General features: G+C 32.5%; 1 protein-coding gene across 1 annotated transcript; it reads right to left on the minus strand.

Annotated features, from left to right (window-relative positions):
- Positions 1-138: 138 nt before the first annotated feature.
- Positions 139-11,033, minus strand: LOC124354024. The gene is made up of 4 exons (XM_046804173.1): positions 10,571-11,033; positions 6,076-6,153; positions 4,649-4,779; positions 139-357 (listed from the first exon to the last, which is right to left on the minus strand). Exons 1-4 carry the CDS (start codon positions 10,689-10,691, stop codon positions 139-141), a joined length of 549 nt encoding a protein of 182 aa, XP_046660129.1. The 5' UTR covers positions 10,692-11,033.
- Positions 11,034-12,144: the final 1,111 nt, after the last annotated feature.

Genomic DNA, 12,144 nt, shown 5'->3' on the forward strand with positions numbered 1-12,144 from the left:
CATTTTACAAGTTCATGTTTCCAACATTACCAAGTTAAATTGAGAAATTGATATGTGGAACCAATGAGAAATTGATTTTTGGAACCAACTAACAAGATGTCAATGTCTAAAGTCGATAAGAACATATTTTAGCAGAATTTATCGGTGTACCTTTTGTGGTTCCTTCTTCTCAGTTTCCTTGTCCCGTTTATGAGCTTGCCGCATCTTTCTCTGCTGCGAGGCTTCAACTTCCACTGAGAACTCAAAGGACCCTAGCAGAGGCGACCAAGAGGGTAGTGAATTTTGAACAACTGGCTCGGCCACCCTAGCCAAAAATTTCCATGAAGGCTTACCCTCATTGTTGAGGGATTTTATCTTCTGTAAAAAGTAATGCAAATTTTAAAGATTTAAAAAAAGGCAGCAGAGAAGGGGCAGATCAGATGTTCTACCCACGTATCTTTATAAAAAACTCAAACACCTACAAAGGAATATTTTAATTTAATGATATAATTTGACTATAATAATATAACTTTATTGTCACAAAAATTACATCTTTTACAGAGTGAGCTTAGATTCTAGGCTAAACAAAGACAGGTGACATTGTAAAATAGAGAGTAAAAAATAGTTTTACAAATTAACATAAGTATCCTACATAAAATACCTACAATTCAAAATACTAAAATGTTTCATCTAAATATTCAATCATGTGCTGAGTAGTAATTTTTATTCAGCAAAAATGTTTTTACCTAGATTTAAATTTTACATTATCTTCAATAAACTTTAACTCTTGTGGAAGCTTATTAAAGAACTTAATTTCTATGTATTTGGAACTATCCTCTCTCAATGTTAACTTATGTCTTTGAATTTGAAGATTACATTTCTAGTTTCATAATTGTGCTGATTTTGTTCATTACAGAAATTGTTATAATTAGATTGTATATAAGCTAGACATTTGTAAATGTACAGCAATGGTACTATTAAAAACTGAAGTTCTTTAAATAATTCTTTACATGAAGAGTTTTTCTTGGCAAATGTCAAAATTCTAATTAACTTTTTCTGTATTTCAAAAATATTTAGAGCATCAGTTGAAATACCCAGTTGACAAACTATATACCATAATTAATCAAAGAGTAAAACAACGCATAATAAGCCTTATTCCGGGTTTGTAACCTAAATCAACACTGTCTTTTAAAATTAGCATTTGAAAGCAACACGTGTTTAGTCTTTTAGACAACTTTTCAATGTAAAACATTCAAGATAGATTTTTATGTAATACTATACCTACAAAATTAAACATTGGTACAATATGTATATCTTGGCTCCTAAAAACTATTTTACTAGTTAATGTTTCTTTATTTTGATAGGTAAATAATTTTAATATCTGAGTTTTTGAGGTGTTCAGCCCCAATCAGTTCGCTTCAAACCACGATAGTTGTTCAATATTATATTTTACAGATTTCATAAGTGAATGATTAGATTCAGATTTGACAACAGTTGGTATCGTCTGCATGAGTCTGTCGACAATGGCACTGTTTAACTTTATCTTAGTCTATGAAACTCTGGATTATAAGAACAAATGGGGCATCGCCATGTTAGGAGTTGGAGTCTGAATAAGAGCCTGAAATTCCTTGTATTCAAATGTATCGTTAATGTATATGATTTGCATTACTTCATCTATATATATATATCATCTATTCATATCGGCCACCACAATAGAAATTCACGATAAGCTATAAGAAAAGTACAATCTAAAATGTTTTCATTTTATTTATACTGATTCATACCAGAAACAGGAACAAACCTTAAATTACTAATTAAGTTATAAATTCAATAATTATAAGCTGTTCTAGAGACACAAATTTTTTCACCCTATATTCCAATTCTTATTCACAAAACTGGTCACCAAGAAATCAAGACAAATCATTATTCACAAAGGCTAAAAAAATAGCACTAAATAACTTGCATTAAAACTATAGCCCATTCCTTACAAATTGTAAAACTCCCTTTTAATAAATATTTTAATTAATAGTAAAAATGTAAAATATATGTATAGCAACTTAATTATGAGTTAATTGATATTCAATTATGATCTGTTTATCGATTTCAATAATTATTGGATGATTTTTAATAATGAGATGTACAAATAAGATGTGTATTAGCATAGACCGATAGTACAGGGGGAAAAACGATTATCAAACTTCACCATACAGACAGAAACTGTTCCCAAAAAAGAGGAAAAAGTTCAGAAAAACTCTTAAATTACCCTCATACGCAGTTGGTAGTCCTAAATTAACCTCTATAATTCTTTTACTTTTTTGCGTGAATATTGGTATCCCGATTACCCCCTCCACCAATGCCCATCCATCATTAGTGTTTTATCTTTCCTGACTAGAATCCTCATTCACCTCAGTCACCTAGATTGATGGATTAATGGGGATATAATCTAAATCTCATTTCAAACATATTATCAATTATTGTGCAATATGTGGATCGAGACTGCCTAAAAATTCTGGAAATGAAAAAATACTATTTTAAGAAAATGATAAGTGGTTTTAGGCTGTTATATTATATGTTGATTTGATAAAAAGACTGCTTTGTAATCGTTGTCAGGTTAAAAACGATAAAGGTGCAGAAAAAAAAACAAAGCAACATAAGGTAAGTGGTAGTTTATTCAGTAGTTTTGACCAATAACCCAATATGTTTCTACCTCTTTACAAAGGAAAATATTACCTTTATAATGATACAACAGTCATTTCTGATTAAATCAATGTATATATAGTCTTTTCCTTGTGCTTTAACAAAATTCTAATTAAACGTTCTTAATCACTGCCCTAAAAGGCACTGATAGAGAATTTATTATAAACATATAGGATTGATGTCATATTTTCGCTGATTTTCGTGATGCACAATGGAAAAATGCTTCAGTATTTAGGAGCTCAAAGTCAAAAGCTGAATATCTTGTGAGAGTAAAATGAGATATATGATTAAAATACCAACTTTTACAACATTATTTACACTGGTGTTAATAGCATCCTGCCTCTGCTGATTATACCATGGTTCACATTCTAAACTGGCTAATATGGCAGCCATCTAACATTGCCTTAAATCTATTATTGTATTGCAAGAACACTTTATATAATGAGTGAGGATGTGTGTATGTGTGTGTAAGGTGATAGGCACAGAGCTGAGAAAGCAGCACTCTGAAGTTTGATGGCGACTGGGGAGGAGGAGAGTGACTCAGTAATCAACAGTGGTGCTACTTTACCAAAACTCATGATGGCACACTGGCCAGAGTCAGCACAGCCATCTCATTTTATTGTTTTATCTATTCATCTATATAATAAAGGACGAAACGCTCATATCAAGTCCAGTAAAATTTATATTATTACGATGATCAACTAAATGAACCTCTCATTAAATTCAGAATTGTGCATAACTTTCTAGCACTCTATTTTAAAATCTATGCATATTACACAACTAAAACTAGCCAATCCTACACTAATGATAACACAAGATTCTAAGCTTTTATTTAAAATATAAAACAACTGGCAGACTTCTTTTCTTATTAGTAATAGTAAAAAAATCAATAATACAGTGAATTGTAATACAGTAATTGCTGAGTGTTTTGATGCCCCCAGTGTTTCACAGTCCAATATAATAAAGTCATTGGAATGTATCAATTCCACTTACAAACATTACTACACTTTTAATATTGCTCGGTCACATAAAATCGTAATGAAAGTTCATGTCTAATCTCAGTCCACATACTGAATGTGATGAATTTAGAAACCACATACAATTTGCAAGACAAAATGGTATATTGAATCCATTTAAAAGTATTTGTATAATATACGAGTATAGTCTAAAATTACTTATACTATACAGAGTGATTCCGATAAAAGTGTACATATTTTGGGGTTGATAGAGGATGTGAATACAAACATTTTTTCCCAATACACAAGGGGTTGCAAATGTTCCGTTTCAGAGGAAATTGAGAATTTGCGAAACACCTCCTTGTAGGCAATATGTAGTGTTCCCTTTGAGATTTGGCCAAACACAACGTTACTAAAAATAAATGTGTTTTCTTCTTAATTAGAAGTAAAAGAACCACTTCATGGCCCTGATCGCTGGCCTTCATGGTCTTCTGATCTTACACTGCTGGACTTTTTCTTTTGGGGCTTCCTAAAAGACCTGGTGTACGAGACATCAGTAAATAGTGTCGAAACCCTCATTGCATGTGTTGTAGTTCCAACAGCTACAAAGAGTAAAGCTTTGCATCAACTCAAACTGGAGAAATTTGGAACAAACGCTGTAATAATAATTTTTTTTTTACTTTCTTGTTTACATTATGAGTCTCTTTTACATGTTATTAAAAGGAAATAAAGTTATTTGTTTTTTGGCCGAATTTCAGAGAGAACACTGTGTTGCCTACTAGGAGGCGGTTCACAAATTCTCAATTTCTTGAAAACCAAACATTTGTGACGTCATGTGTATTGGACAAAAAATGTTTGTTATTCACATCCCATGTCAACCCTGAAAAAAATTCATATTTTTATTGGAATCATCCTGTATAATTCTAGCAGAGTTTTAATTTCAGCTAAACTAGAATTTCAACTATATAATTAATAATACGTTTGGTGATTATCGATTAACAAGATTTAAAACTTACAAACTGTTCAGCAAATGTGAACAACATGAAATCGCCCTCGCCTACATCCAGGTTGTTTGTCATTTGCTCCAGACATGCTGTAGTGGACTGCAGGATCTGGGCATCTAAGTATAATTCTGTTGTGTTCTTCACTGAAAGACCACAACATAATAAATCATACATGCTTTTTAAATATACACAGCCAATGAACTATCTGAACGTTTTGAAATCAAAACATAAGAGAACCAACGAGATCTGATTACAGACATTTTATGGAAATTAAATACATTATGGTAATAAGGATCAGTAATATTGCTTCCCTATCTCAATTACAATGCCATTTATAGAAAAGGAAATGAATGCCAGACTTCAGGTTAGTCTGAAGGCTTCATGTTCGTCCCACAGCAAACAATGTCCTGGTCCGAAGAACAACTCCCAATGAACCAATGTTTACCATTTTCAATTTCAATATAGTGGTTCAGATATAGTTTCACTCTAAATTTTAATCCTCTAATATAAATCGTTTGGCGGTTACTGTGCATACAAACGGACACACACAAAGTCAGAAATCAAATTTTGTCATGAACTGGTGGGAGAGACTCCAATAAATGCTCAGGTAATGAAACTTTGTAGTGGTTAATTATAAATAAAAAAAGATTAAATTATGTTGATAAACCAAGTTAACCTGTGTATAAAAACCCACACAAATAAATAAAAAGTGTATCATCATCAGGAGACTAACATCTAATGACTTTTAGCTAGCAAAAGGTATTCCCTCTGTTTAAAGATCATTATCCTAGGAATATGCAGCTATGTTTCACTAGGTCTTCACAAGTTAGTGGGTAAGTTACTAGTTGATAAGTTACTGGCAATTGACATATGATTAATCTCCACCATATACTCTGTTTACCAATTTAATAATTATATTTTTCTTGTTGCCAACATAATTACCAATAAGACTAATGGAGTTATATTTTTGACAGACACAAATTGAGACTAACAATAGACCAATGTAGTATAATTTTCAATATCAACGAAGTAGTAGAGGTATACACCGAATTTCACACATCTGCCACTGGCAGGAGAGGCTTCACTAAAAGTTTGCCCAATCACAGAACTTAATTCATGAAGATTATGTTCCAAAGTGATTTCACAAAGCGAATGACATTAAATGACATAAATTTGTACGGCCACTGTTCAGCATGTCTTGCACTATAAGTGAGAGGTGTAATCAATGGTCCCATAGCAACTGCCAGTTACTATTTCCTTTTCTTGAGATTTGCAATGTTAAATTGTCAACTGTATCAGAATGTAATAGGACATGTCCATGTCCACAGTGAATAACTCAATATTTAACTATGTGACAACTTAGAAAAATAAACTCATTTTAAATTTGGTTTAAAGGATGTACTGTTAGTATAAAACAATGTGAAATTTGAAATTCTTACCTCTAGGCAAAATATCATCAGCTTTTTCCAGGACATAGTTAATTTCTTTGATATTTTCTTTTGTATAGCGGTTCCCATCTGAAAAATGTAAATTCAATATTATACTCGTATAGAAGAAAAGTACATTCTATTTTACTTTATATGTTAACAGAATAAACAATTGATTTAACATATCAATTTTATGGATTTTACACAGGTATCAAATATTAATTCAATTACAAATCATAACTACCTTACCTGAGTAATATACGCAGCATATTTTGTTTTGTTTTACTACTCACTTTGAATTAGAAGCTGAAGAAACCTCTCATTGCATTACTTCTAGAGTAATAGAATATTCAGGATGGGTAAAATTGGAGGGAAGGGGTAATCTCATGTCAAGATCTCATCTTGAAATGGTGACTTTCAGCCTGTTTATCTAGTTGTCTGATGGTGATATAACTATAATTTATGTGTCTGACTGTCGGTTTTTAAGTGTATCAAGCTAGAAAAAATATATGTAAAAAATGTATTATTTCATAATTCTAACTCTTCGATACCCTCCCAATTCGACCCCAAAACTAATGTGACTGTTGACGGTATTAGAGTGGTAGTAATGAATGCTATATTCGCGGTGTAGTAATAAATATATATAAATCTGTAATCTAGAACTTAATTTTACCTAATTGAACTGATACTCAAAGTATTAGGCTAATAGAATTTGATAATGTAGTTATCAAAATTATTAACTCTATTAGTGACAATGACCTGATAATCAGGCGATTTTACTATTTCTGTAGTGGCACAGTTGCCTTTCAATTGATATGATACGCTTAGTTTGACATTATTTTAACTTACACATCTACATGGTTTATATACCACTGGACATCACAGATGTGATGTCTGTTTTTCTGCACATCTCAGTATCATGTAATAGTGAATTATTTGATATTGTTAGTCCATAGAAATTAACTAATGATAATAAACTAAAAAAAAGATACAAACTCACTTTATTTCACAAAGTTAATGACAAATTGGGTTTTGGAACACCAATGACAACGATCTAAAACAACATTAACAACATTCTTGTCATTGTAAACTGTCAATAGAACCACAAATGTTCTTCAGTAGGTACTTTAGTATTATCCTGACGAGTTTTCCTTATCGGGATACCAAAATAAAGTTCATTATATGTTATTACTACTTTCCTTGTTTCATAATGAATCTAAAAATAGCCAATGAGTCATATACTTCCTGTTGCCAAATTGTCTCCAAATAGGCCTAGAGGAGCAACTCTTCAAGTAGGCCTAAACGCATGAATCACCTGTCATTACTTATTGTTCTTTCAGTTTTTGTTTTCATTAACTGTTGTGCACTTGATTAATTTATAATTTCATCATGAATAATTATCATCGCCTCTGGAATTCACCTCAAACTGAAGAGGAATGTTTTTTATTGGCAGAATACATGTGGTGATCAGGAGGAGTGGCAACTGGTGGTGAGGAGGTGTTCAACAGTTTCCTCCTATCCATCACAAATTCTACAGCGTGGATCCTTCCGGAGATTGGCAACGCTGTGAAGATGCTTCTCAGGTGACCATGTTCCGTAATTAGACCTATAATCTGAGAAGACACCAATCTACTTAAGGATAGAAGGTCAGATGCCACCCCGGGTAAAGGCGAGTGTAGCACCATTCTGCTCATTCTTCAGATGCAATTCCCACCTTCTCTCATGTTCAGCGTGTACCCATTTCGAGACACCCACAAAGGATTCACATCTAGAAATACCACAGAAAGGCTCAGGCTCTGTCATGCTGGTTGCTGTGTTCAAGTTGACCAGGGCATCAACTCTTTTATTCCCCCAGACCTCAAGACTAGGAAATTAACAGTCACGTTGTTGATTCTAAGGGAAGAAACGACTTGATAGCAGTACTAGAAAAGTTTGAACTTGAACACACAAGAGCCTGACGCCTTTAATGCTTCATGACCGCAGACATAGGTTTTCACAAGTACATTCCATAACAGCACTTCACAATAGCTTACTTGATGTTTTTTAAGAGGAAAATTTTTAAAAGTAAATTTGAAAAACAATAAGAAACAATGAAATTTTGGGAAGGCCGAAAATTTTTAATCTTGTACAAGGAAGTAATAGTTGAATAGGCTAACAGTAATACCTGGCTGATGACATCGAGTGAAAAATAAAAAATTCCAAAAGGTTTATCAATCTGTTTATCAATCCTAGGTTTATCATTCCTTACCAATCCTTGAGCTGAAAAAAATACAAACTCACCTAACCATATTATTCTTTATAGCAGTGCTATGGCCGACGATGGCTGCTACCAGTTATAATAGAAGTACACAAAGAATTTAAATTCACATTAAAAAGTAAAAGAAAACAAAACGTATTTACTGTCAAATTTTAATGCAATAATAAATAATATACTTTTAAATGCACAAACAGCAACATATTCTACACTGAATATACAGAAAAAGACCACTTAATAGTACTACTGTACTATTAGAGAATAACAATTACTATTGCTGTAAATTAACTACACAACCAAATCTAACACGCATTATAAAAAACGAACTTGAGAAGTCTTTTTTTATAAATTTGGTTGAATGAATATATTAACATTCATGTATTATTTTAGTTGAAACCAAACCAACTATGACTTTGTAAATAAATGAATGTAGCTTGACATCATCAATACGTGTACAAATTGTAGATTGGCTATAATATTGTAGAGGTTTGTTTTGAGTGGGAATACAAATATAACTATAGTATTACAAGTTTCTATGATATTAAATAGCTATATTTCTTTTAGATACAAAAATATCGTTTCATTGAAGGCTAATACAATCTTAAAGGCCTAAACATAATTTGGTTTGACATTATTTTTCCAAATTAATTCAAACAGAGTAAAATCATGTGTATGATAGTTCAGTAATAACCGTTTGTACAATGGAGATATATACGTTTCATTTGTGTCAAGTTTACAATTTAACCTTCAAAATAGTAAAAAGTAACTAAGTGGTACAATGTTTTGTTTGTTATATTTTATAAATGTACAAAGCCTAGATAGTCTTTTATTCATCATTACATTAGTAATTTTCAAGATATAAAAACAGCCGAACTATACTGTAATTTGAAATAGCCTACCTACAACATAATTTGATTTGACATTTTGGTTTCAGTAGTGTCAGATTTTGATTATGAGTATTGAGGATTTGATATTTATGAATACTGATGTTTCGATAATTGTGATGTATCAATGAGGTTAAAGGCCGACCCAGGAAATCACGAATTTGACATTAATAATGTATTCTGCTCATCCTTCTGAACAAAATATGTATGATTTTAGGGGGTGGAAATGAAAAATAACAAGGTTTCTGGGGGTATATTCATAAATAGTTATTTTGAATATTTTAATATTGTGTTTGTGTGTCTCGATATCTGTGTACCTCAATGTTATCTGCAGCTGGGACTGATAGTGTATTTGTTATCTCAGCGCTAGTGCTTCTCAAGATATATCGTGTACTGTAGTTCGAGTGACAGCTTGTCAATCATGGATCAACCATCCACTAGTTCGACGAATCGTAGTGAATTGTGTGTTTAAGAGGGTTTCGTCGGGTGTGTTAGGAGTTTACGTTTTGACTGAAACAAGATTATTTCCTTATAATGGTAAGTGTTCTCTATTACTGTCCATTTATACATTAATATTGGGTTTTTACATGATTTATTATGTTTTTTACACTTTACATAAATTTCTTTTCATTACTTTCAATTTATATTTCTGAACAGCCCCTCTAAAATTTGATAATTTACCTATAGATACTATCTCGAGGGATGTTTTTCTTTCGTTGACATCAGCGCGGGACAGCACCAGGTGCTGCCGCAGCTTGTGCTGATGGTCGGAGGCACTCATCTCAACCAGATAACAACTAATTAATTTTAGCTCAAAATTAAGAAAACATTGTCATTAGGGTCAATATTCTGCTTATTTTAGTATTATTTTTCATTTACCTTTCCAAACATAGCGACGCATCCAATAACGTCATCACGTAAATGAATCAAGTTCATGTGACGCCCAACGTGGATGTACAACATGGAAATATTGCTAGTTGGGTGATAAGTAGTTCAATTTTTGTTCTTTAACTTTATTATTTCTCATTTCAAGCCCGTGAAACCTTATATTGTTTTGTTCAGTAGGATGATTCCAATAGGCTAAGTTAATAATGTGAAACTCGTATTTTGTCGCTCCGGCCATTACTTTCACAATTACCATCTTTAACATTGTTGATTAGACTGCCATGGTGCTTGAAGTCCATTGATTATACTGCAATCTAGAATAAATCACCCAAATCTGACCTCCCATTGAATTGAAGAATTTTAATTACTTATAGAGGTACAAATCATCAATGTCAATCTTATCACTACCGTGTTAGCCTATGTAGAAACTTTGAACTTATGATATAGACTAGTTTATTATTATCAAAGTAGAAACTATTATTACCTATAGCATTTGTTTTATCAAGCAAATTAATATATTCAGATGACACAGGAGTTTCACTTAGTGATTGAGACATTCTGTTGGACTGAGATGTACTTGGTTGACTGAAGTCTTGTACACTCATTTTTATTATATATGTTATATCACAATTTTCTTATTCCAAGTATCTAACACCAAATTATGGTTTAGGCCTAGAAGCCTATTGTAATATTGACTTCCAAACTATCATGCGTAGACCAAAACGACTGTCTTATTTACGCCACTAAATAAAACACAGATTGGTTAAAGTTCACTTGTACCAGTCAAGAAATTAGTTACTAATTATAACCAATATATCTTTGATACGTTTTCAACGAACCGCTTCTAACATTTCACTAAATTGTCCAAACACAAACCCCGCGCATAGTTTTAAATAGCAAGTAAAGGTAGCAGCATATTAGGTTATCTGTTCTCAATCATTTTTCATATTTGCAAAAATGCAGGCTTTGATATTTTACCATGTAACTTCACGGTAATCTCTTTTGTGGTCGATTAAAACTTTACTCTGTGGCTATTAATGTTATAATTCGTTTTCGTTAAAATGTTAATTACTTTATTCGTGTAAGAAATATTAATATTATTTTTCTGAAGTAGAGTGTTTTTGAAGTATTAGCAATTACGTTATGTTTTTTATAAAAAAAATGAGTGAATACAATTGAAATGGGATATATGTATGGATTGGGTTGGGTTTTCTTGTTATCAGGCCCGTCAGGTCAGCTTATTTTGAAATGGGTGTAACCACGAATAATATATCATATTAAAATAAATATAAATATGTATGTGTGTTTATTTATTTTTATTGCTTGTAAATATTGACTAAGCCTATAGTTTTTTACTCAATGCTTATACATGAATAAGTGCATAACTTTAATCCGAGAAAATTACAATGTTTTACTATTTAGATTAAAGTAGTCTAGGGTTCCTTACTTTCCTGTTTCACAGCTTTTCTTCTTCTAAGGGGAGACTTATTTATATGCACTTAAGACTTTTGCGTACCGCGGAAGTATACTATAAGGCCAGTCAATTTACAGTTTAATAACAGTTCTACAAACCGCCGAAAACAACCAATCTGGTTCTCCTCAGGTTTGTCCAGACTACTAAATATGTTTAAACACGTTCCCTTGCACTGCAGGACAGTCATCGAGCAGGGTTCAGTAGTTTCCTCCTGATCGACACATTATGCACAGTAGATTCTACCGAAGAATTCTGACTCTGTAAGTGTGGCTGCTCATATGACAATGTCCTGTAATATTAGACTCACAAACTGAGAAGACACCGATATACTTAAGGAGAGAAAGTTAGACACCACCCCGGGGAATGGTAACTGTAGGACTATTCTGCTCATTTCCAGACCTGGTTGCAGCCGTTACTTCTCTCATGTTCTGCGTGAACCTACTTCGAGACAGCCCCAAAGGATTAACACGAGAAATACCACATAGCGGCTGAGGCTCCGTCATGTAGGACGCTGATCCCAAGTTGGTCAGGGCATCATTCTTTCGTTCCAAGAGATCCCCTCATGACCATAAACCTAAGAAACA

Source organism: Homalodisca vitripennis, chromosome 1 (assembly GCF_021130785.1).
Source record: "Homalodisca vitripennis isolate AUS2020 chromosome 1, UT_GWSS_2.1, whole genome shotgun sequence".
Taxonomy (NCBI): Eukaryota; Metazoa; Arthropoda; class Insecta; order Hemiptera; family Cicadellidae; genus Homalodisca; species Homalodisca vitripennis.